At 40.9% G+C, this 26,809-nt stretch overlaps 1 protein-coding gene across 1 annotated transcript; it reads right to left on the bottom strand.

The window, feature by feature from the left end:
* Positions 1 to 280: 280 nt before the first annotated feature.
* Positions 281 to 26,486, bottom strand: LOC147688489 (uncharacterized). The gene is made up of 7 exons (XM_086939842.1): positions 26,394 to 26,486; positions 23,963 to 24,055; positions 17,720 to 17,896; positions 16,843 to 16,953; positions 16,481 to 16,570; positions 7,789 to 7,929; positions 281 to 467 (listed from the first exon to the last, which is right to left on the bottom strand). The coding sequence occupies exons 1-6, from the start codon at positions 26,400 to 26,402 to the stop codon at positions 7,789 to 7,791; spliced, it is 621 nt and encodes a 206-aa protein (XP_086795968.1). The 5' UTR covers positions 26,403 to 26,486; the 3' UTR covers positions 281 to 467.
* Between the last annotated feature and the right edge of the window lie 323 nt (positions 26,487 to 26,809).

Here is a 26,809-nt window from a genome sequence, read left to right as displayed (position 1 = left end):
ATGAAAAAAAAACCTTATCACCCTAGGGTTGATGACACCTTTTAGTCAAATTTCACAGAGATACCTCGATTGAGGTTTTAGGCTTTCCCAGAATGACACAAGTTCTTATCTAAAAAAAGAGGTGTGTCATGCATTATGTGCTATATTTTCATTAATCTACCTTTAGACAAAAAGGGGAATCAAAAGTGAGATGATTTATATGTTATAAAATTGCTTTACAAACCTCCAGAAAGAGGATAGTTTCAGAGACTTTTTAAATAATTGATGCCAAGACAATGTTCAACTAAGATAAATAAAGTTTATTTTGTGAACAAATACTGCACAAAAGGCCTTATTAATCATTTATAACAAAAACTCTTTCTAAATGGAAAATGAGTTGATATGGAAATTATCTTTCTTCCTCTGAAATCATTATTGGAACTCAAGGCAGTTGTTACCACACCATCTGCTGTGCCAAATTTGAAAACCTGCAGAATTTAGAACAAGTAACATAAATATCTGTTTGGTTGGTATAGCATAAACACAGGTTGATTGATTCATATACGTAATTATAGAGATGAAACATGGAAAACGCAATGTAAAACCAAGATAATATGTTTTATTACATGCCTAAAACTAATTTGAAACATGCCCCTAAATAAAATGTTTTTTTTTATTAGATCAGAGGTTTGAGTGCTTTCTGATCAACTTTTGCTTCTTTAAATCATGTCAGTATCATTTATGCTAATCATTAATTGGTTGAATCAACACCCTATCAAACAGAATTATCTTGCCAGTCATGCCGGAGTTTTGCTTACAAACATGGAAACTGGGTACACATATGAACTTTTAACACTTTACAGAAATGAAGCCACAAATCTAAGACATGAACAGTTGAACTATAGATATTATATGTAAGCAATGAAGAGCTTGCACACCAATCCAAATAACAAGAAAAGTGTCTGTAAACTTCCCCCAGACTTTGCGTTGGTGCTTTTAGCAGTCTGTTTAATGATATTTTTAAAATTTTCTAGTCTACATTGCTCTCTGGACACGCATGAGACACCATTCCATGCCGAGTTTGTTTGAGCTACAATCCAATCCTCAGGTATAATATATATAAAAGCCTACATTTACCTCACTACCTCTTAACATTGCTAAACCATAATATATATATATATATATATATATATATATATATATATATATATATATATATATATATATATATGCTGTGCCTCTTTTCTTTTTCGAAGGAGAGAGAAGCTTTCGCATATATATATATATATATATATATATATATATATATATATATATATATATATATATATGTGTATATATATATATATATATATATATATATATATATATGTATATATATATATATATATATATCCCACAGCTCCAAAACACCAACCAATTGCACACGCGAGTGGGTGCACACAAAAACGGGGGTGTACCCGTGTTTAAATATGCGCTCCAAGTATCCCAGGAAAATCACTCCAAAAAGGAAAGTAGCACACGCAGGGGAGGTTTCCACAGGTATTTATTGGAAAAACCAACAGCAACGACGCGTTTCGCCTTGGGGCTCGTCAAGTTGTGCAGAGAGCCGAGGCGTGCGTCAAATTTAAAAGGACACCATGCGAACTCATAGAAATCAAGGTAGGACTACGCAGTGTTGTTGTGATCGCCATATTGGAACGGTGTAAAACACAATGCTATACTGGCAATTCAAATGCATTTCAACATAAATACACTTGTGGAAATAAATGCCTTTCTAGAAATCAACAATTGCAAATACAATAACCATAAATTACGTTAATCGAAGTGCATAGTCACAACCTGTATAAACGAATATTGCCCTGGATGGAAGCCACAATGGGCCTGCCCGGAGGGTTTATCAAGTCTTTGTGTACCTTGGGAAGGTAATAAAAAGTGGGGATCACGGGGCTGAGACAACGTAAAAACAAATATTCATCTGTATTCAACATGTTAACGTTGTGCCATTTAGTTATCATCTCGTGATAATCCACCACACTTTGATTGTATGTTTTTTCATTCACAGCAGCATAAGTGTTGGTGTCCCCCAAAAGTCGGAGGGCCTTCCAATGGGAGTTTGACTGAAAATCTTTCTATTTATGTGGACTCATTCTTGTCTCGTCTGGTGATGTCCTTAAAATCCTATCTGAGAGACACTAAACATTTCCTAAATTGCATTGATGAAATTGTTTGGAAGAACACTTACTGTATGCTGGTACTTGACATCACCAGTCTATACACGTGTATAGCACATGGTGATGGTCTCACAGCCATGGCCAGCTTTTTGGATAAGCGTCCAGCTAAATTCTATGAGCATAATAAGATGTTAATGGAGTTCATGATGTTTAGTCTCAACAATAACATTTTCTTATTTGGCAAGCAATTGTATAGACAAATGTCCGGAGTCGCGATGGGTGCCTGCTCCGCCCCCAGCTTTGCGAATCTTTTCGTGGGGTGGTGGGAGGAGCAGGTAACCTGGAGCGAGCGACATCCTGAATGGGACAGCCAGATTATAAGGTGGTATCGTTATATAGACGATCTGTTTATTATTTTAGATTGTCCTGTAGATACTGCTAACAACTTTGTAGAGGCTCTTAATGACAACAACATCAACCTCAAGTTTTCAGGCACTATCAGCCAAACTTCTGTGAACTACTTAGACCTCACGGTCTACATTGACAGCCATGGTTTCATACAGACTAAACTTTTTAGGAAAGAGACGGCGGGAAATTCCACATTATTTGCCACTAGCAGTCACCCCCGCCAATTAGTGGATAGCATCCCCTATGGGGAGCTATTAAGGATACGCAGAAATAATTCCAATGATAGTGATTTTGAACAAGCGGCACACGCCAGCATGCTGAGGTTACGAGTAAGGGGCTATGGTGACAACGTGCTTCTGAAGGCCTATGAGAGAGTTAAGAAAATGAAGCGTAAAGAGCTACTAAAGTCTAGAAAGAAAAACAGATCTAACAATGGTAGCTTTCGACTCATTACAACTTTCTCTAATAATGCTGGCCAGATAAAGCAAATCCTTAGAAAAAATTGGAATATTTTATTGTCTGACAATACTATCAAATCAGACTTACCAACGAACCCCCTTGTTACATTCAGAAAAGCAAGATCATTGCGGGATCATCTGGTTTCTAGTCACTATTCTGCCCCTGAAATAACCCCCAAATTGCCAGCTCTCAATGGCTTCTATCCTTGTGGCCGCTGCAAGGCCTGTAAATATAGTAAGCGGACGCTCACCTACAAGATACCGGGTGTCACCACTCCTAAAAGAATTAGCAAATTTTTAACCTGTTCCACGCCTTATGCCATTTACTGCTTAACATGCCCATGTGGCCTAAATTACATTGGCAGCACGACTAATGCAGTAAAACTACGCATATTAGAACATATGCGTGCGATTGCTAAGAAGGATGACACCTACCCGGTGGCCAGGCATTTTGCCAAAACGCATAAAAGCAACAGGGACCTGTTAGCATTTATATGTATTGATAGTGTGCCATTGAGTATCAGAGGCGGGGATCGCTTGCTTAAACTTAGACGACTCGAATCTAGGTACATCATAGATCTACAGAGTAAGCACCCGTATGGCCTCAACATGCATGAGGAATTATCAGTCCATTTAGGTTAACTGGATGGGTACTGATTTTCTGTATTACCAACATATTTTGCAACTTTTCCTCATATTTCTCCTGACTGTGCCTTTCCTTATTAGGATATGTGTATTATGATGAATTTGCATATTCTTTTAATGGTTTTATATTTACATATTTGTATAGAATTTGGTATCCATGCGCTAACTCTATATATCTACATGTATGCCCATACAGGGCGTGATAATAGTGAGGTGTAACTCCACATTAACATTTTATATTATATATATAGTCTAGTTATCACTCCATTATTGAGGAGCGAGGCGCATGTGATCGGTTGACATTCTGCCGCGCCAGCTATTCCCTTTTTGTATAATTGCTATTTAGCGCGTTAAGGCTCGTGGAGTTTAACCTCATGCCCATCCAGGGCAATATTCGTTTATACAGGTTGTGACTATGCACTTCGATTAACGTAATTTATGGTTATTGTATTTGCAATTGTTGATTTCTAGAAAGGCATTTATTTCCACAAGTGTATTTATGTTGAAATGCATTTGAATTGCCAGTATAGCATTGTGTTTTACACCGTTCCAATATGGCGACCACAACAACACTGCGTAGTCCTACCTTGATTTCTATGAGTTCGCATGGTGTCCTTTTAAATTTGACGCACGCCTCGGCTCTCTGCACAACTTGACGAGCCCCAAGGCGAAACGCGTCGTTGCTGTTGGTTTTTCCATTAAATACCTGTGGAAACCTCCCCTGCGTGTGCTACTTTCCTTTTTGGAGTGATTTTCCTGGGATACTTGGAGCGTATATATATATATATATATATATATATATATATATATATATATATATATATATATATATATATATATATATATATATATATATATATATATATATTCCTTCATATTGCTTGTGTAGCAGCCGACGCAAAGTCCTAACCAGAGGTCGCGTCGTCACAGCAGACCACCCAAACAAAGATGTTGCTAGTTCCCCAAGCCTCTTTAGTGCGACGATTGTGCAGCGGGGTAGCGAGCCCCATATAATCCACCAATCCAGTTTCCCAATATCTCTCATTCCATATGGTGAAAAAGGGAAGACGGCCCATCACTCTGGTGCGAATGTAGCAGGTTTATTTACACAAATAGGCAGCAAAACTGCCCAAAGACTTCCGGAGCAATTGATTCCTTGATTATGGTCAGGTTATGATCACTATCACGTACTTTTAATACACCCATGTGATTCATAGTCACCTAACATAAATGAAGGAATCTCCTGTTGACGCTGGGTCAATGTAACATTTTCGCCCATTTTAACATAGTGATTATCCAACGTGATCAACATGTCATCATATCATCTATGGCATAAAATAAATCACACCCATCAACATCTTTATACACTGGTATCAGTTCAATTGTCATCTAGTCTGGACAACAGACCTGAAAGCAAGACTACAGGTCGGTCAGCAATAGCATGTTTTCTCATTAACTTCATAGGATTGCTGAAGCCATAGGGTAACCCAACCACGGCGAAACGCGTTGGCACAAGGGGATTGGAGTGTGATGAAAATAAAGAAAAAAAACAGCAAGAGCCCCATTGACAATTTGTGTTGGTACTTTATATTATTTCTGAAATCTAGACATTGATACGTGCTTGCGAGCTCCAAAAACTATTGTATTGAGTTTTCAATCTGTGATTGAGTTTAGGGGGGTAAGGGTGTTCTCTTCCCAAAATTTTGGATGCACCAGACTAATCTGCCTTGTAAATAGAGAAAATAAGTGAATTTTACCATATGAGCGCCCATTTTCCCCAAACACCCAAGAGATTCATAGGATTGCTGGATAACCCAGAATCCAGAAAGGAAACATATTACGATGGCTGCAGCTAGGGATATAAAAAGACAGCAAGCTGCAGAGAAACTATTTGTTCAACCCAGTGACAGGACTAATACCAATGATAGCAATGGCGATGCAACGCAGGATGAGACACATACTTAAAAAATAATTGTGGGATAACTTATGGAGGGCATCTAAACAAGAACAATTGAAGTAGTGGAAGGCTACCACTTTGCAGAAGTATATGGACTGGGGCAGAGTCCAGAGAGAATTAAGAATCTTTATTACACCCATCCTCAACAACCCAGATCCAGAGATGATTGAGGAGTGGGTGACAAGCAATCATGACTTCAGGAATAACAATGCTCAAAATCCTTGAAAAATATGCAACAAAGACTGTGAAAGATTATCAGTCAGCAGAGCTCGAAAAAATGACCAATATGTTGAAAGAAAGTGTATCAAAGAAGAATTTGATAATGATATTAATAATTGAAGACGAAGAAGAAGATTGGAGAAAGTCGAATAAGAGATCAAGGCTAAAAAACAACGCACATTCCATTGAGACAAAGTGGACTATGAAAGAGGCCAAATCCTCACAACCGGTAGAAAATTTGATCACCTAAGAAACAATATACAAGAAAAGATGCAAGGGGAGCAGCCTCTGGCAGAATCAAAAAGACAGTCAATGATCAGGAGTAGTGACCATCCAGAGCAAGCTGAAAGTGAATGTGATACATCAGTTCAGTAAGAAGCGGCAGGAGTAAAATCAAACATTTTAAAGGTGTTCAACCATACGGCGTAAGGAAGCCTGATAGCACAAGCGGGCAAAGGTGCACAGGGGTACAGAGGTCACGGACACAAAGGCAGAGGAGGCAACAGGAAAGGTGCAAAAAAACAAGAAGATATAGAAGGCTTCATGGGAATCCAAACAAGAGAGCAAACATCAGCACAATAATGGGAAAAAACTGTGGTAAATCTTTCTAAACTTGTTTGTAAATATCTATAAAAATTGAAATTCAATTAATAAACCAAAGTTTGAAGATAAGTTATAGTTATAAAGACCTATTAATTATTTGTATACAAAGCCAAAATAAAGTACACAAATCTTCAAAATTCTACATTTATAGTTATAGCTTAAAGTCATAATTTGCGCATCACCCAAAACCTAATATATATCTATCTATCTATCTATCTATCTATCTATCTATCTATCTATCTATCTATCTATCTATCTATCTATCTATCTATCTATCTACTATCTATCTATTTGTATGTAAATATATATGTATATATGTGTGTATATATATATATATATATAATATATAACATAATCTCAACATAGTATCTTTCAGTTGCCTTTCTTCTTCCACGTGAAGGTGCCAAGCCATCTGATGCATTTAGCAATGAAAGGAGCTGAGCAGAGGCAAAGCATGTAGCACGACTAGTTGGTGGCAGTCCTTGTTTGCCAGCTAGAAAGCCTGGGAAGATGAAGTGCCTTGAGTGAATGTTTTAAAAAGCGTGCCCTTTTATTGCCCTGACTTTCTCACTGGAGTTTCAAACCAGTATTAATAGTAACCCCATTCAACCAGTAGTTGAAATTCAACAGTATTTATGAAAGAGATCCTGTGCAGCAATCTAGGAGAACAGAAGGGAGGGAACTGCTGAGTGAGCATTTCTATTGACTTGATAAGGTAATTGAGTTGTCTTATAATAATAGAGGAATGTAATGCAAGATATGACAAGTGTTGTCAAGTAGTAGAAGCCCTAATACCACTGCTTAATTTGTACAGGTGGGGACAGGCTGTGGCCAATGGCACACTTTTTTTTAATAGAATTAGTGACTTATTTTTCACATTTGACTATCTATAGTAAGGCAGAGAAAGACAGAAAAGAGATATAGATGGAGGAAGAAGAAGATAAGAAACAGCCCTCTATGCAGTAAGCAGGGATTAAAAAACCCTGCAAAAGTGAGGTTAAGAGGACGGAAATATAGTGTGGTGGAAGACATAGGCCTAAGTTGGAATCAAAACTAGGCAGCCTTGCTATTTATCATTTCTGGCATTTGGTATTACCATCAGTGGGCTACTAAGGAAACCTTTGGGCCTTGTAGGTATACTTGTAAAGCGCACTGCACTGCACTTGCACTTTGTTTCTGAGTAAGAACTGCCTAAAACATATCTGAGAGCTCATTTAGTTTATTTCTAGATATCCAAAATAAGATGAAGAATTAACCTAAAGCTCATCATCCCAGGACAACCTTTACACCCGTAAGATTGATGTCCTTATTAACCTTGACATTTTCACACCATGATGCTACTCACCTACACATGTGTAGGAGCAGTGCCTGCTCCATCATTTCCATTTTCAGAAACTGGGTGGATTGACCTAAGGTATATGATGATGGTTATTATTTGTCTTTTACCCTTCTTATTCTTGGATTTTGCTTGGTCATCGTTAGATATCTGAAAAATGGAAAAACAAAATACTGTTCTTAGATAAAGAACACATATTTTCTACTAGTACGTTAACAGACCATTCCTATAGTTTCCTGAATAATGGAGGATTTCAATTAAGGCATGTGAGAATGTATCAAAGTACAGTTGTACACAAAACATATATTTGAACAATGTGATTTTCGTACAAAACAGGTTTCATTTTATAAAGTTTCATCACAAATCGTTTGAGGATTTCACACAAGAGGTCTCAGGCATCCTCATTATATGCTACAAAAGTATTGTGAAACAATGCTGCTTGTCTAATTTAGCATCCCTTTCTGAATGTGAGGTACCAGTTCAGAAAATATATTTATTTCCCAGAGGATTGTTTTGGATAGACAGGGCATGCTATGTTCATACTTCGGAAAGTGGTTAGACTATGCTTTTGCTAAAACGCTGTTTATCTAATGTTCATGACATTTTTAAACTGGCTTTCAAAAATGTGAACACCATTTGAAATTGCTAAGAATTTCTCAAGCTGAGTGAGTAACCTATAACACCTTGAAAGTTTTAGGCTGCTGAGCTTCCAAAGACGTGTTTTCCCAGACGACGTTTGGTGTTGGCAGTCTTGAACTGGGATCTGGGTCCGCACAGAGAATGGTCACATGCACAGTTAGGTTCCAACGAGAGGTATGAATTTATCAGCAACATTTGAATGTGCACTTCTGATAATATTTATGCTGCATCTTTGCTAAATTACATACTACCTTCCACTAATTAAAAAATACTTTATTGTCAATTAATAAAACTACTGCTAAATTAACAGAATTATTGCCTATCACTCAACTATCTCGAAGTACAAGGCCATTAGGACTTTCCTCTACATAGCCAAACGGAGCGAGAGCTCAGATCTTTAGAAGAATGCACCCTCTTTATCAGTGCATACAGAACTGGGCCGTAAGCACGAGCATCTAGGGAATTCATAATATTGTCACCTTCTAACCATATATGTATTTTGGTTACATAGCTGTGCCTTTTCAAAAGATCTGAAGGACCAGTGAGGCACAATTTGTCTCCTTCCAGACCAAATACACTCTTACAGATATTTGTTTTGGGATTATTTGGACTTTTTACAATAACAATATCTCCTTTTTTAACTGTCTAAAAATCATGACTTAAGTTTTCTGACACAACCAATTGTTAGTTGTAGGCTCCATCAACGGACCAGAGCACATTAAAACTTAGATAGATATTCAAAGCAAATAATGAAAGGTACAGCCAACAAGTACCAAACTTTTGCCTAAAACAAGTCGAAACTTATTTCGCTTTGTCACAAAAAGAGCTGTACAGTTCACCAAATCTGTGTGCATATCCATGAGTGAGGTGTAATGGTCTCTTCCCATTTCTAATTAAATCCTATTGACTTGCTGTACTCATGTCCTTGTTAGTCCTTTGTGTATTATTAATGTAGTCCCATTATAAAAGTTGGCATTCTCTTAAGGGTCTGTTGATCTATTTTCACTTCTAAAGGTTTCCTTCGGACTTGCCCTGTTTGTATCAATTAGTCCTTTGTTTGTTTCTTTTATTGTTCAAGAGAGCTAGGTTGACTACGCTGGACTCTCCTTGGGCATATGGACAGGTCCGCACAAGAGGGTAGAGTACAGTGTCCAAGAGTGATACGGCGGCAGGTACAAACCTCCAATCTGTGTGAACTTAAATAGTGTAAAAGCCTCTCTTGGAAATAAAATTACATTGTATGTAAAAAGAAGGTAACAGTACAGATAAAAACATGCCCAAATTACAGACTATCTGCTTTTGATGCCTGATGGTTGATGATTTTATTTTCAAAATGTCAACCTGACTTTCTAAATTTTCAATAGCTAGTTAAAAGGACATGCTGCAAAGTCCATGAGCCAAATATTTACATTTTAAATTAGTTATCTCAACTGAATCTTGTTTTGAACATTTCGGGCCACACATTTCTCTCATAAATCTAATAGCTAAGAAGCTGATCGTGGCTCAGGATCACACAATGTGGAAGTGGCAATAGCAATACCACCAGATCAAAAGCCTTCTAGAAGCAAATAGGGCACATTACCATCACATATATACTGAGAGAAAACTGAGTACACGACAAAAAGACGTGCACGTTCATGGAAATACAACCCAAATTCTGGGTTCCCTTCTACACCTTCTTCTAAGGAACTACAAGCCATATAGTCCCATCAATATTGTCACATTACTAAGTGATTTAGGTAGTAGTTGCGTTCCCCTTAGAGATGTCTGCAGATGACACTGTTTCTTCTGATGCCGGTAACCTATACACCCTTGCCTCCTGTATACCTGAAAAGCTTCCAGTTTTACTTTGTAAATACTATTTCCAAAAAGCAGAGAGAGTGGTAACTCACAAACCTTGAGAACATTTTCTTTTAGACCTTCTTTTCATCACAGACGCTCAGATAACTGATTACATTGCCTCTGTTGTGAGATTTAGTCCCAGTTTAGAAAATACTTCAAAAAATCTTATAAGAGTTGGTTTATTGTGGTCTGCTATAATGATATCTTGTTTCTTTTATTTATTTTATTTTTAGTGTTTTCTATAGAGCGATCATGACCCTGCAAAGGGCGTCAGAGCGCTTTACAGTAGCATTTAAACAACATTTCTAACTTTACATATTACTAGACATTGGTGGTTGCAGTAATTGTAATTCCGAAGGGCTAGCAGCAACCAAAAAGTTCACTGATAGATTACCATAAAGTCTTAGAACTTTTTAAAACAATGAGATAAAAACGAGTTTAACAGACCAACATTGTACAGTGAGCTTGTAGTGTGAAAATTGTGTCCGCCAGGCAGAATGAAATAAATAAAGAACAGTTTTAAGGAATTATGGGAGAAATTTCCTCATATGAAACGATTTTGCTTCCTTTTTGAATTTTGCAATGGCTGGCATTCTTCTCAAGTCGGGGGGAGGGCGTTACAGATTCTCGGTGCGGCCCCTGAGAATGCTCGGTCATACGTTCTTTTCTTACGGAAGCGCGCCGGTTTCAGTAGTAGATCAGCCTTGCTTCTGGAGGAACGTGACCCTCCCGACAGCGTGAGTTTCTGGGCGAGGTAGACTGGAGTATTGTTGTGTATTGCTTTGTGGGTGATGCATGCCAGTTTGAACTGGATTCGTGCTTCGAAAGGAAGCCAGTTGAGAGCTTTCAAGTTGGTGGAGATATGGTCAACTTTTTTGGATCCCACTATGAGTCTTGTGGCTGCATTAAGACATGCTTTCAACGGGGCTGTTGAGATCTTAGGGAGTCCATCTAAGGTTGTGCAACCATATTCAATCCTTGAGATGACCAATGCTTGAACTGCTGTTTTGAGGTCTGCTTTATTTAAAAAAGGTTTTAGTTTTCGTAAGTAACTCAAGTGGAATCTGGCGTTTTTTGCCATTGTGTTGATATGTGCCGACATATTAAGGTTTTAGTCCAGAATGATACCCAGAGATTTAGTTGACTCCACAATCTTCAGAGTGCACTTTAGTGCAGTGATGAGGTTGGACCATCCTGCCATCAGGAGCTGGACCAGGATAGCACTGTACCCTCAAATCCCGTCCTATCTTAATTATGTAGCTCATTCCTGCAACTCCATGATAATGTTGCACCACTATAGGGTGGCAAGCCATATAACCAAATACTTTTCGGCAAGCATGGGAGAAAGTGCTGGTGCTTTGCCTGTCAAATTGTGTCCAAAGGAGGGTGGTTACTCTAGGATATGCCGAATGCTCCGGATAAGGTAGGGGATTTTTGCCGCGCCGGCCACTTCCATCTTCCCGTCTGGTTAAAAAGGGGTTGGAATGCAACCTGAACGATTGTCAGTACCTAATTGGACAAGTGTATTTTCAGACATGGGTTCCTTGCTCACTGACCCACTAGAACCAAGCTACACATGACTGAACAGCCCCAATCAGGGCAAAACAAGTATTGGGTTGCATGTTGCAGTTCAGAGAGGACCTGGCTTGACAGTTTGGCTGGACTTTTCCTTTTTGAATAGGGTCAAGACTAATTTGCAAATGGCTGTCTTCATCTGAGGTGGCATGCTGGGCAAAAGATCGAAGGGTTGGAATGCTACCAGATCAATTGCCCTAAATGGCCATGGGTATGCACAGACAGGGGTCCCTTGCTTGCAGTCTCACTTGAACCCAGCGACACTGGACTGAAGAGCCCCAATCAGGGCAAAACCGGTCTTAGATTGATTGTGGGGAGAGGATTTGGCCTTACAGCTAGAGTGGTCGACCTCGAAGCTGGGGAACCGGGTTTGAGTCTTGGCAACGACCCTCAACGTCCTGCGATTCTGGGCAAATAGTTTAATCTTCCTGTGCCTAACAAAAATGAATGTGTTCTCATGTAACAAAACTGGTGCTCATGTAAAGTGCTCTGATAGCCGATGTCTAGGGTCTAGGTCGAGCTGTATAAAACTTTTTTTAAAAAGAAAAAATTGTCCTGGTTCACAGAGGACCTGGCTTGGCAGTTCAATTTAGATGCTTCCTATTAGAGCAGGGTCAAGACTGATTTGTATATGGCTAGGTCTAATCTGATTTGGCATGATAGACATAAGAATGATGTATTGGAAAAACCCTTTCAGTACCGGACACTTCGAGAGTCAAGACCCACGGGAGCACCAAAGTACACGTGTTACCTCACCCAGGGAAGCCGGGTGCATAGGTGTCTTTTCGTGTCGGGTTTTCTCGTCGTTTCCAATGGAGAACTGCAAAGAAGTGCTGCAGGTGACCAAGTGAAGAGTGTACGGATGGATCCAAAGGTGGATCGGAGATCTGAAGAACCTGAAAGCAGAGGGGACAGAGTCTGGGTCACTAGCCAGTGACCAGGAAGGCGACAAGAAGATGCCAGCCAATGTCGGGTGCTTTCGGGTGATGTAGGTGAATCTTGACTCTTCAGCCACGAGGTCCAGGAGGCGTCGACAACAAACAGGAGCTGGATTAGAGCTGTTCCACGTCGATTGTCGAGTGCTGAGGTGTCGGTATCCACATTGGGCCCAACAAGCCTTGGCAACAGCAACCCACACAAAATAGAAAGATTGGCTTCAGAGCAGACCAGCAAGGTCTGAGGGACTCACCCTTTGGGGGGGAGTCCAGGCACGTCTTGAGCAACCAGTAAAGCTCAAGAAACAAAGTAGATTCCTTTGTGGGGATCCACCAGTCGACGGACCAGGGATCACAAAAGGACCTCAAGCAGAAATGCAGGAAGCGGGCCCAATGAAGAGTTGTGGAGTGTAGGCCTCTAAGCTTCAGGGCAAAAGATGCTCAGGGCTTGGACTACAAGTAGCCCAATGCACAACTTTGGGAAAACCTGGGAAGTCAATGCACTAGCAAATGTGCTGGATGTCCAGGAGTTCCGGTCCCAGGTCTCTCCTGATAGCTACAGGTCTCAACTCTGCTAGGGACTCATGTCACCCTCGGAGATGTCTGGAAGTCCATGTCCTGTGCCGCAGATTCTTCGGGATCCGGCGGTAGCCTTGAAAATGCAGACCGGCAAGATGCTTCTTTGGTGCCTGTTTGACAGGGGAGTCGCTCCTTGACCCCAAGGGAGATTTCTTCCCTCTTCCAGTTGATATGGAATGTCGAAGGTCCAAGATTTATGTTTCAGAGTTTCGTCCAGGGTAATCTAAAGTCCTAAGGACTGGGTTCCTATACTTATACTAAGTTTAGGCGTTTGACTAACTCTAGAGTCCCACCTATGGGAGGACCCCGGGGAGGGGGTGGTTACACCCCTTCAACTTTGTCTAGTTTCATGCTAGAGCTGGGGCTGAGTGCCCGAGCAACCGGTTTGAACTGGGAAATGCATTGGGTACACCTTGTGTGCCACAGGCACTATCTGGAAAGCATTCACTGAATGCATCCACCCTGCCCCAATACACTAAAGCCTGTCTGGGAGGTGCTGCCACCTCCCTGGACCGAAAACCTATAGTCCAAGCCTCCCTTGCCGGAGTTTCGTCCAGCAGCAGGAGGTCAGACTCGTGTCTGTGGAAGCAGCAACTATTTTGTGATGCTGGGGCTCTGTTTAACTTCTACCGGGTTTACCAGTGTGTACATGTCTTCTCCCTCCAGAAGTGGGGGGGGGGGTAGTATTCCAAAGCGTTTGACATTCCAAAGTTAGCATTTACCGTGAGGTTATAATGCACTTAAGAGTATATGGTATGGCTGTATCATAGAACAGCTATAAGGAAGAGATTCCGAAAGCTGCAGAGGGCTCAGCTCATGCTTGGGCACCCTCTCACACGAAACCAAGCACTCTGCCTTCAGTATTGTCAATACATGCTTCAGCCCCTGGTAGGCCTCTGGGGTACCTATGCCCTTGGTACCTAAGGTACCATATACTAGGGACTCATAAGGGTGACCCAGTAACCAATCTGGAGTGTACCTAATGTACATGCAATCAATTTAGAGAGGAAGCAGCTAGGCTGGGGTCCTGGTTAGCAGGGCCCCAGTCAGACTAAAGTCGATAAATCAGTGAAACACAGCAAAAAGTGGGGGTAACCATAGTAAGCATATCCTACTCCCCTACACTACCCAAGTTATTGCTCGTGGTTAGACCTATTGCAAGCATCCTCCTATCACCTTTCGTGTTTGTCCTGTACTACCATAAGTAGCCCATGATATGCCCAGACGTGGGTTCCTAGCTCACTGTGCCAATGGAACCAAACAACCCCAACTGAAAGGCACCAATCAGGGCAAAACCTGTCCTGGATTGCATGTGTTCTGGGTCAGGAAGGACGTAACTTGGCAGACTGTTTCTATTGTAGTAGAGTAAAGACTGATTTTAATACGGCTAGTTTAAATCTGGGGTGGTATATTGGGCAAAAGAACAATGGATTAAAATGCTACTCTAAGCGATTGCCAGTGGTAGACTTATTGCAAGTATCATCCCATCACCTTTTGTGTGGGTCATGAACTGCTTTAAGCGGTAATGGTCATGTTCCGAGTTGGGTCCTTTGCCCATCGTGCCGAATGAACCAAGCTACACCTAACAGAAGAGCCTTAATATTGGTGGTACCAGTTTTGGGTTGCTTGTTTTCAGAGAGGGGGTGGCTTGGCAGGACTGTTCGTATTGGAACAGGAACAAGACTGATTAGTACATGGTTGGGTCTAATTTGAGGTGGCATGACGGGCAAAAGAATAGTGGGTTGAAATGCAATTGGCAGTGGTTAGACATATTGCGAGCATCCTCCTATCGCCTTTTTGTGATAGCTTGATTAGTTAGCCTTTTTCCAACCTGAAAGTACATTTAAATATCATTTGCTTACAACTGTAAATTTACCCGGAGTTACTGCAAGAGCTGTGTCAATTAATACAAGTACATTTTGACGAGGAGGCATGGTAAGTAAGACCCTTATTAATATTCAAAAAGGCACCATGTGTGGTGTTGATTTCATAGACCCAATCCAAAGCTTTTGGCTGCATCTGAAGGAGAATGACCCAAAAAAAATCAAGATGGAAACACTAACTCTTCGAGGCTGCTTTACAGTATGTCATGGTCCACAGTGGCCTACGCTGCTGAAATGTTGAAGAATATGAGGCATGCCTCCCAAATGTTATATTTGAATGCATTGGAAGGGTTTCTGGTCCTCACACAATCACTATTTCTGTCTTGGCATTTCAGATAAAAGAAACTCTCTTTCATAAGAACAATATGTAGTCCACACAAGAGAGTGCCCATTATCGAGGAATTACATGCAAGATACACACAGATCACACAGATCGATCTCAGTTTCAATTCACAAGTACAAACCCTTAAAAGAAATTAAGGCAGTGTTAGTGGGAAGACAGCTGGGGAGGGTACATGAGGTGCAGGAGAGGAGTTCAAGGACAATCTAAGAAGGCAGTTTGATGTCCCATACTTTGCTTTGCTATCCTTGTATTGTTTGGGTGGTTGGTTATTATTTTAACCAAAATACCAATAAATTACATTAGAAAAAAAGGAGGAGATACATGAGCATGCTAGTCTATAACTTCTATGAGCGGATCAGAAGTTGTGAGAAGCTGCTGACCATTTGGTCTAAAGAACCAAAGATACAATGCCTACACCTTAATAGTGATTCCAAAAAGTCTGAGTAACAACATTATTACAAAGGAGAGATTATGTTATAATGCCAGATTTACCTAGGTGAGTGGAAGAGCAGAGTCATTTAGTTTATAAATGGAAGGTTGGATTGTGTAATATAGTGGGTGTGCATTGTGTCCTTTGCTTTCATAATTTCACTGTTAGTGTTAAGCTTCAAGTTCATCTCTAGATACTGAAAATACTTAACAAGATGAGAATGAATGAGGTCATAAAGTATGAGTAAAAGAAGATTACCAAAAAATGTGTTTTATGTACTCAGAGTATAATACTAATGCCAGAGAAATGGAACAAGTCACAAAAACAATATTGCACACTCACAATGTTGCACATAATTCTCAATATACATTAATATATATTTTTGAGCTAGAGAAATCCCTTTCCAGCAGACACACTACATTACTTGTTCCATAAATTGTTCAAAAACCAAAAAATAGAAATTTCTCAATCTAACCTGGGGTGTCAGGGTCAAGTAGGTGTGGTTAAAGATTCTACTTGGTGCACAGGACAAATTTGACGATCTTTGGTCTGTTGTTGCCAATAACTGCATAATGGAAAAAGTAAACTGATGAAGTTACAGAGTGGCTAAAACGTCTATAGGAATGAAACAGAAGTAGTTTGATTTATTTCTACGACATAAGATCAAAGTTGTGGAAATTATATTAGTCATACAATGGAAATCTCATATGAAATGTTTGTGCAATTGCTTCTTTGGACTGTATAGTTTAATCAAATAACATTCAATTGATAAAATACAGTGGAAATCACAATTTATATATGATGATATATCCCTGTACCTAACAAAAGAGTGTGTACCTCAATCTTTCGCAGCTGTTTTGATTGGACAGCAAGGGCATTCCCGCATCTCATGCTAGGCATCATAGTCTGCATTTCTTTGTTGCTTGTGTCACACCATCTGGTAACATCCTGTTGAATGTAAAAAGATTAAAATATATATTTTATTTTTGGAGCAGTATATTATAAGAGAAGAAAACATTGGCTCTGATTTAGAGGTGGCTGGTAATGGGCCAGCTGTGGTGTGTCCACCATAGACTTTCTGCTGGTTCACCAGAGAAGTATCCTCTAACATTAGAGTTAGCTAATCCCACACAAATTGAGGGCAGTTCAATAACAGGCAACTTCAAATCGAGCCACATGGCCTCACTTAAACTGTGATGTTGAATTTCAATTGCTTGAAAAGAAGTAAAAATATTAGATTCTCATATTGGACATTGACGGTGTTAGTCACAGAATTGAAAAGCTGCTGACCATGTGAGCCATGGAGCCAAAGACAAAAAATCTGCAACCCACCTGCAAGTAGACCCGGTACCAACAAGATGTTTGAAAAATGCGATCAGCATATTCTGTGCTTCTACTTAATTCACACAGTTTCACTCCTGGGGCATAGTTGTATGTTGTGCCACAGATTACCAGAAGTATACATAGTTAGGATTGGTAATATCTTGTTCTAAGAGTGTGATACATGTCACAGAAGATGTAGTCTATGTATTCACACCATGGACCAAAGAATGAGGTACCTCACACCTTAAATACTGCATGCTAACTTCGAATATCATGGATCTCCATTGACATACAGTAAATATAAAGAGAGCAGAGTCATTCCAGAATCATGCCAGATCATAGCAATCATGTGTTGTTTACTGCACAATTTGCAGAACCTTATAATACTAACCTGAAGCATTAATTTGTGGCTTTGGCTGGTTTTGAGGGCACTGATAAAATTTGAAGGAAAGCTGATTACATTTTGCAGATATCCTAGAAGAATGAATTTGTTACAAAGGCAAGTCCGGAGTGCACGGTCAAAATGGGAGGGACAGTTGGTTACGTTCTCCAAGGAGCCCAATGTTGTCTAAAAGAAAAAAAAAGATCTTAGTTAAAGATGTGTTCTGCTGCACACCAGAGCTCATATCTGTTTTTCATTTATTGTGGAACATAGCATTATCTACCCCAACTCAACTGATCAACAGATTTATTGTTGGCATTGTAGATGCAGTGCAGTGCAGTGCAGTGCAATATACTCATCACCAGTGGTAGCCACATGGCAATCATATTCAGCACTTGCAGCAAATGCACGCATAAAGTGCATCATGCACATTGTATTTGACGTGTTTACAAAACAAAATCTTCTTGATAAGCCAAAGTAAACATTATGATCTAAATAATTTTTTTTAATTGCCTTTACTGGTTTTTAGGTACATAATACAGCTGCATCAAGTATTGTAAGATAATGATGAAACATGTATGGTGACTACAAAAATTAGATCCATACAAGTCTATTTCGTCTTCAAGTACAGTCTTTAACCCCTTCGCTGCTGGCCCGTTTCCGCCGCTGTGCGGTAAACAAAAGAACAGGGACGGGCCATGACGATACCAGGCCGTCATCAGCACACGAGCACTGTAGTGCATGACGACTTGGTATCGTCATCAGCATACAAGGGGTTAAAGGACAAGTAGAGTGCAATATACATAGCCAGCAGTAATTAATACATTGAGGTATGAAGAGGTCTCTCTATGTTGGTTGTGTTGAAGACGTGGGGGGGGGTTATTCAGTCACGTCTTTGTCTAGAGAGTGTAGGTATACACGGAAGGACGACCAAATATCCCTGGGGCATGATGCAAGGGGTTGTAGATTGCCATAGTCTCCCAAAATTTTTTCGCTTCTGCTCATGCTTTTGAGTCAGGTCTGGGCCCACCCTAGCTCAGGAATATTTCCCTCATGCCAAGTAATAATGCAACAGAAACCAGCCAGCAGATTGCCTGGGGTATGTCATAGGTGTAACCTAACAGAGCAACCATTGGATTGGGAGCCATCTTGTAATATGTCATGTTGGAGATCTGGATATATACATTTTCCCAATAGTGAGCAATCACTGGACATGTCCAAGTTAGGTGGGCAAAATTGGTTCCAGGGTATGACATTTCAGACATTTATCGTGTCTGGGGGTTCGAACTTTGCAATATCTGCTTGGGAGAAATAGCACATGTGGAAATATTTAAAGTGTATCCATTTATGTCTTTGGTTAATGGAAATGCGTTTTATTTGTGCGCAGCAGTAGCCCAATATTTGGTCTGCAATAGGAGCCCCAAGTTCCTTCTCCCGGACCTTCCGCACCCGGGATGCTACGTCTGGTTTTAGGACCAGGGAATCTTGGTATAACCTAGATTTCATATGTCCTCCATCTGATGCCTCAATCACTACAGACAAGGGTGTGAAGTCTTCTGGAGGGATTGTATAGGTGGGTATGAGAGATTTAAAGGAGCTCTGGAGCCTTTTAAAGACAGAAAAGTCCATTTATGATGCATTTGGCGGCCACATGTCGCCTGATAATTGTATGACGTGTCCATTGAGGAACAGGTTGCCAAGGGTGGACATTAAGTATCTGTGAAGTGTACTTTTGACCAATGTCTCCTTGTGGGTGGTGTCCAGGGATTATCTGCGATGGGGATGACATCGGAGTACAGGGGACCACCCTGTAGTATATGTCGCAACCTGCGCCATGGCCAGCAGGTTGTGGAAACTGTCGGTATGTTCAACATTTTGAATGGGATGCCCCGCTGCAGTATCTGTGAGTGGAGGAAGCCATCCAGCTGAGCGCTTTCTGGGCGTATGTATGGTATGCGCGCGTCAGGGTAGTACCAATGATATGTGTAGATACAGAGGCAGATGTCAGGTACCGCAAGACCTCCATGCTTATTGGAAAGTGGCAATGACTCCCAGCGCACCCAGGGGCGCCCCCCGCCCAGGTCAGTCACAGCAGAATGACACGTAGATTGCCAAAGAAGTAATGTGTGAGCAGGATGGGGGTGGTAGTGAACAGATATAAAAAGCATGGTAGCACCACCATTTTAAGAATAGCCACACGTCTCATCAATGAAATAGGCAATTTTACGTATTGTTCAAATTGCGCGTTCAGGGTGACCAATGCCGGTCCATAATTGGGCAGTAGGACCTGATCTCTATCCCTATGTATTTGGATACCCAAATATTTAGTGCAGTCAGTGGTCCATCTGAGGGGGTATTCCGTCAGTAGGATTGGGTGGCATCCGTGAGCGGGAAGACCTCCGACTTTGCCCAGTTGATGCAGAGTCCTGAGAGTCGACCATAGCTGGCTATCTCCTGCATGAGCGGGGGTAGGTTATCCCTGGGGTGTCGCATAAACAGGAACATTTTGTCTGTGTATAGCGATAGTAGCAATGGGCCATATGTAAGTTACATTCCTCACCAGTGTGGCTCACTGGTTAGAGGCGGCAGACCCGAGAGCAGAGGACGGCCCGGGACCAGGGTTCGATTCCCGGCGCGGCAGGTTTCTGGACCAGGGTCAGCGGACTCGATAATTCTCTCGCCTCGGTGCCCACTCTGATCAGCGATCACACTCGGCAACTCTGGGCATTAGCTTGCCTCATCTTCACTAACGGCCCCACCAGACCGCCGGGGATGCCTGGTCTCACCCTGGAGATACCCATTAAGGGACCATCTCTCAGGGAAGCCAGGAAGGGTTTCGCAGCGGTCGAAGCGCCTTGGGACCCTCCGGGTAAGTAGTGCGCTATATAAATGCCTATACATACATTCCGCTGTGTATGTGTCTGTCCTGCAGTGCCCTTACCAGTGGATCCATTGCAATTATAAAGAGTAGGAGGGAAAGTGGACATCCCTGTATAGTGCCCCGAAATATTGGGATCGCGTCTGTGAGCGTGCCGCTTTTTCTCAAACAGGCCGTGAGTTTGGTATATAGTAGCATAATCAATGCAAGAAACGGTGGGGGAATGCCTGGTTTTCTCAGAACGGCTCTTAAGAGAGGCCATTCAAGTGAGATGAAGGCCTTTTCCACATGCAGCATGGCCACCGCAGCTGGTGTGTCCAGTGCAACCTTAGTGAGCACTGCAAATAGTGTCCGTAGATTGAGGGAAGTTGCGCGGTGTGGGACGAATCAGCCTGGGCTGGTGAAATGATTTGCTCCATCAGCAATGCCAGTCTGTTGGCCAGTGCTTTGGCAGGTATTATATTATAGAGGTTAAATAGCGATAATGGGCGATATGAAGTGCATTTTCTGGGATCTTTGCCTTGTTTCAATATTATCATGAAAATTGCCTCTCGGAGTGTCAGCAGCAGTTCGCCGGTGCTTAACGATTTGTTATATAGCGCGAGGAGCTGTGGGACGAGTAGTTCTTTGAATGTCTTATAAAAGGTACCAGTCAGCCCTCCCAGGCCTGGCACCTTGGAGGGACCTCTGGCGGTGATAGCTTGTGTTCTGTGTTCCAGCATCAACGGTTCACTAAAGAACTCCTGCTGCCCGTTTGACAGCCAAACCATAGCTAAGTCCTCGAGGTAGGAGGTCATCACTGTGGGATTGTAAGTGGCGCTAGAGGTTTAGAGGTTTTGATAGTATGTTTTGAATTCATGCAGGATGTTTTCGCTGCCTGTGAAAGCGGCTCCCATATCTGAGCATATCCTGGCTATGTAGTTCTGCTGTCCGTTTGGGTGTAATAAGCACGCCAGTGTGCGACCAGGTCACTCCCCCTCCTCATAACGTTGTGCCCTAGCATGTTTGTCCATGTATTAAATCTTCCTATCCGCCAAGTCAAGGAACTCCGTAACGAGGATATTTTGTTGGTGCATCCGGTCCTTATCCCCCTCCCCCACTGTCTGGTCTGTATCATGAAATGCCTTCTCAGTTTTCTGCACTTGAGTGTGAACATCACACAGTATGACTGTGTGTTGGGAAATGCACACTTAGCGGATATAGGTCTTGAAGGCTTCCCACAGGGTTACTTGTGTGGATACGGATACGGTGTTTAAATCAAAATATTCTGTAATAGAGGACTGTAGTTCATTGTGGAATACAGGCTCTAGCAGGGCTTCTCCTCCGAATCTCCAGCTGAAGGCCATGGGGCAACTTCATGGGATTCTCATTTATAACAGGACTGGGCTATAGCCAGAATGTTTTCAGGGAAGGACGGAGATTCTGCTGAGCCTTTGATGGACAAGCGATGAAAGAAACCTATATATTGATTCTTTGGATCCTTCGGTCTGCCAATGTACCCTGGATATATTGATATCTGCCGTTGGGGTCAGAGTATTGAGCCGTGAGGGTAAATGGCACACTCTTGTGGATCAGTATGCAGGTGCCCCAGGAAGTACGAACTATAGGAGAAGTACCTATGGTTTTCCACTGATTGGCAAAAGGGGGATCAGTGCATGGAGACAGATGGGTCTCCTGCAGCAGAGTGATTTTAACATTGTGCTTAGCTAGGTAGGAGAGCACTTGCTTCCCCTTCCGTGGGTCGTTAATGCCATGGATATTCCAGTATATAAGTGTAAGTTCTACTGTCTTCGACTTGTCATGGGGAGTGCTACCTAAGGGTATATTTTGATTCTATATCAGTTGTGTCGTAGCGACGTGTGCTTGGAGACATGTGCAATGGCGCAAGACAATTTATAGCATAACTGCACAGGATTAACATCAATGCGTCCGCATCTCATAGGTTCGTCCTCCTTCACAGGCAGGCCTGAGATGGTTGTGTTCCTGTAAGGGCTCCAGATGCAGCCTCTGTGAATGTCCCTGGGAGGGTGGTGGCCAGCTGGGCGAGGATGGGGAATGGGACCAGGGGGAGCTGGTGTGCACATTGGCGGGACCCAGCGGTCCCGGCCTCAGGCTCGACCATGGTCACTGTTGCCATGGGGCCTCTGAGGCTCCCTCTCCTTCTCCGTGTTTTCAACCCTGGGAGACGTCTCACTGTATCCCGCTGTCTCTCAGAGGTCCATGTAGGGTTTTCCTGGATTCTGTGACCAGTTGTGCATAGTTAACAATGGTGTTTGCTGCTGAAGACGGACTGCCTGTGCCAGAGCCTCACAAGAACGCGGCCATCTTGATGGTGGTCGTGGCCACGCCCGTCTGAGGATATAAATTAAATATTATGTTTCATAATTTTCAAAATGCACCTCACCCATCTGAATGATTTAGAAGATCAAACAGTAAGGCCTCATTAAGAGGTCCTCAGTTAGACTGCTAGGTTGTCTACTTAGTGAGTCAAACACATCCTCCAGCATGGTTGAAGCTGTCTCTATTGAAAACCCTGAATTCAATACCACCTTGCCTCTCCTGCAAGGTGCAATTGTCATCACTAATGCGGTCCCCAAAATTATACCCTGCAACAAGAGGTACATTCTCTGTACCCACATTGAAAATATCCTGGCCATGTAGATATGTACATTTTGAGTATTTTCTGTATCAGGCAATGATAGTTCACATGGGAGAATTGAATCATAAACTGTGGTGCGCTCAATAGATGAATTCCAACTATAAACACTTGTGTTTAAAATAAATTCTACAATCACTTTATGCTTTATTCCATCATGTTTTATGCCAACACATCTTTCCTTTATCTCTGTAAAAACTTCTTCTGGGCTAATATAGAGACCCAAATAGTAACAATATATGGTATCTCCAAAATGGAATTATAAAATATGATGTATGGTATCACTGCTCAAATTATGATCAAAGGTTATTCAGTTTAATGTTATACAGTGACATATTATAATAATGAGTGATTGGTACACCCTCAGTTTCTGTATATTTGCACATAGAGAATGGTGTTTCTAGTGCTTCTTTGTCAGACAAAGCTTTTTCAAAATGTATGTATAAGTGGCACCACTGGGCATGGTGACAAACCACCGTCTAAGATTGGGGGTCAGCTCAATGCGATTTCCAGCAATTGTATTGCTGCTCATTTGTCTTCCCCATCTTGGAGTTAGTGATGACTCCTCTGCCTGGAACAATGCCTTTGACTGCACAATAATTTACCTGAATGAAGGAAGGGCATCTGTTTCTTGTTGGCTGGTGTATTACTGTCCACTGCTAAACCTGGCCCTAAGTTTCAACTTTACAGAACTGTTTCCATGGCTAAGTCACTGTACCTGGATATCTGGTAGCTGTATGACAACAGGGATGACCTCAAACCTCTTTTTAGGTATCTTGTTGCAAATTGTGGCAGTCCATAGTTCAAAATCCTATAGGATGAAAAGAGGTAAAATATGTTGCCAATGGTTTTCTTTCTCAACTTAAAATCTACACTATTACTATTCTTTTACACAAAACATAGCTATAAATATGCTGAAACAGGCCCAATTACTTCTATGTAAATGTAGATTTTAGACAGTGCTCAGCATTTCTTGACATGAGATTTTGAAACAGTGCATCATTAGTAGAGCGAGCAGCATTTCATTTGTCAAAATCAATTAATGAAAGCTATTAAAACACCAAACATGTGCCTAAAAACGGGTTGTGTCTGTAGCTTGGCTTTTGGCGACTGTGTACATTTGAAAATAGAGACATTTCCACTGAATGAACTGAAAAAGGTTAACATTTAAATTAGCAGCACTACAAATTCATGTCCTAAAATCTATACTACTAGAGGCTTGATGTGGGATTGTAATATTGGCAATATGGGTACATTTTCTACTCAAACTCTATGTGGCAGATCTGGGAAACACACTTTTCAACTACTGCTCCTTCCCCTCAAATTTAGGAGGACATTTAAAACTGATTCTTCAATATGCAGACATTGTCCTGCGAGGCAAGACCAGTTTAGAATTGTAATTAATGTATCCGAGCTTCATTCTTCTTGGGATCTCAATAAGATAAGAATAAATTCAGATAAAACTAATATATTAATCTTTGGCATAAAAGTTAAAAAAACAGGGATCTGACATCTGAATGGTCAATCAGTGGTGAGAGCAGTCGTGTACAAGTGTTTGGGAGTCTGGTATCACGAGAGAGGTGGCCATTCTCCGCAGTTAGCAAAAATCTAACTGAAGTGACCTTTCCTAAAGGTGCCATTTTCAAAAGATTTTTAGTTATAACATTTTATGAAATATACAGGCAGAGAGTAGTAAGTATATAAAGGGAATAGGTGTATTCATCGCTCCAAGAAATGAAAAAGAAACACATTTTGTAACCACAAAATGACACAGCAAGGACATCATAAAACCCAACCCCAAATCACCCCTCCTGTCCATAAGCTGGGAAATATCACACACTGTGGTTGGAGCAATGCAGGGGGGCTAACCGACTCATAAATACCTATAACAGCAGCATCTTCCACTATACTAATCAGTCAATTCCCAACAATTAAATTGAAGCACATTACACAATGTTGAGGATTGGCTTATAAATGCGTAGGGGTTCCAAGACATTTTTTGGTTTTGCCACCATGGGAAGGGTGTCAGCATGGGTCACAACCCATTCCACAAGGTGTGCTATCCTTTAGCTAGTCTTAAAAATGGTGTGCTTTGCAACTACCCAGTGCCATTGCCACTCGCTGCTTAGCAAGCAATATCATCGTAGAAAATTAGCTGTTCATTTTATATTGACTATAAAAATGGTTTTTAATAACTGCACATTTTAGGTGGGTCTGCTAGAAGATCTGTGCTGACTGACAGCCCATAGGCTGAAATCCTATGAAACTGACATAGGTTTAAAAACCTGTGTTCACATTTCTTGCTCCACATTCTATAATCCACAGGGATAATATTTTGTTGAACTGTAACAAAGGTTTAAATGACAAGCAATCTCTAGTCTATTGACCATAGTGGACCTTATCAAACCTATATTAAAATGAGTCTTCAAAATGACCGAACTTTACTAGAGTTTTACATTGTACAGGTAAAACAAGTTTGCTGTTCCACTAATTCCATACCAACTTGTCAATTTTGTTTTATGAAAATTTGTAAATGAAAGTAAGATACCTCATAATACATGGTTTAAACAGCTTGGTAAGGAAACTCACATTACTTTAAAAGAAAATCTTCATGACTCCGTGATGGATGGTTGAGTTGATGTGCTACTTTGTAAAACCTTTGCTATGCATTGATTAAACAACATATATACTTTATAAATAACAGAAAGAAATATCTAAACTATACAACTAATCTATATTATGGTTATATTTTTGTAAAAGACTGTGAGACTGATGCACAGACACTAAGGTCGTTTTAGAATAGAAATGCAAAAGCACAAGTATGGCTTGCAGGTGTGAATTTAAAGATCTCATATACAAGTATGAAAATGCCAAAATTGTACATTTGGATACAACATTTTCTGAAATAAAGTGTGATCTTATCAAAACACTTTACCCACATGTGGACTAATAGGTCAGTGAAAGTACAAAATGGAAAATTGTTGATTTTACAAGATAAATCCTGCTCATTAACCATCTTTCACACTGATCTCAATAGATACTGTAATTAGCCATTAGTTACAAACAAAGTCAGGGCTTTTCAGAAATCATATAATATCATGTGAATCACGTTATTCATAGAACAAATGGCAGAGCTTTTCAGTACTGACCTGTATCATTGAAATTGAGAGTCTATGTCCACGGCTAGGTCTGGGTAAACAGTCAAAATGTGATGACAAGTCAAAGACATTTTTTAGAAATACCCATAACTGCAAATTGAAACAAAGTAAATTGATCATCGTCTCAAGTATATGACTGTCTAAAGAGCTTATGTCTATTTTTTTGGTTGTAGGGAAGGGTGCATCAACTAAATATTTACAATATTTTTCAAACTGAAGACTTAATTATTTTGAAGTTCAAAATGCTACTAGAAAGTTGTCAGAATATCTATAGAATTGGGATGAGATGATATTAAAGCAGTGCATCATCAGGAAATCAAGACATATTTTTGCTTGCAAACCCATTGAATTGAAGCCATTGTAAATCAACAATACACCTAAAGAAGGTTTTCTTCTGTACCTGGGTG

The sequence above is a fragment of the Lissotriton vulgaris genome, chromosome 10, assembly GCF_964263255.1.
Source record: "Lissotriton vulgaris chromosome 10, aLisVul1.2, whole genome shotgun sequence".
Classification (NCBI taxonomy): domain Eukaryota; kingdom Metazoa; phylum Chordata; class Amphibia; order Caudata; family Salamandridae; genus Lissotriton; species Lissotriton vulgaris.
The sequence above is the reverse complement of the archived record's forward strand: the minus strand, read 5'-3'. Positions and strand labels throughout refer to the sequence as shown.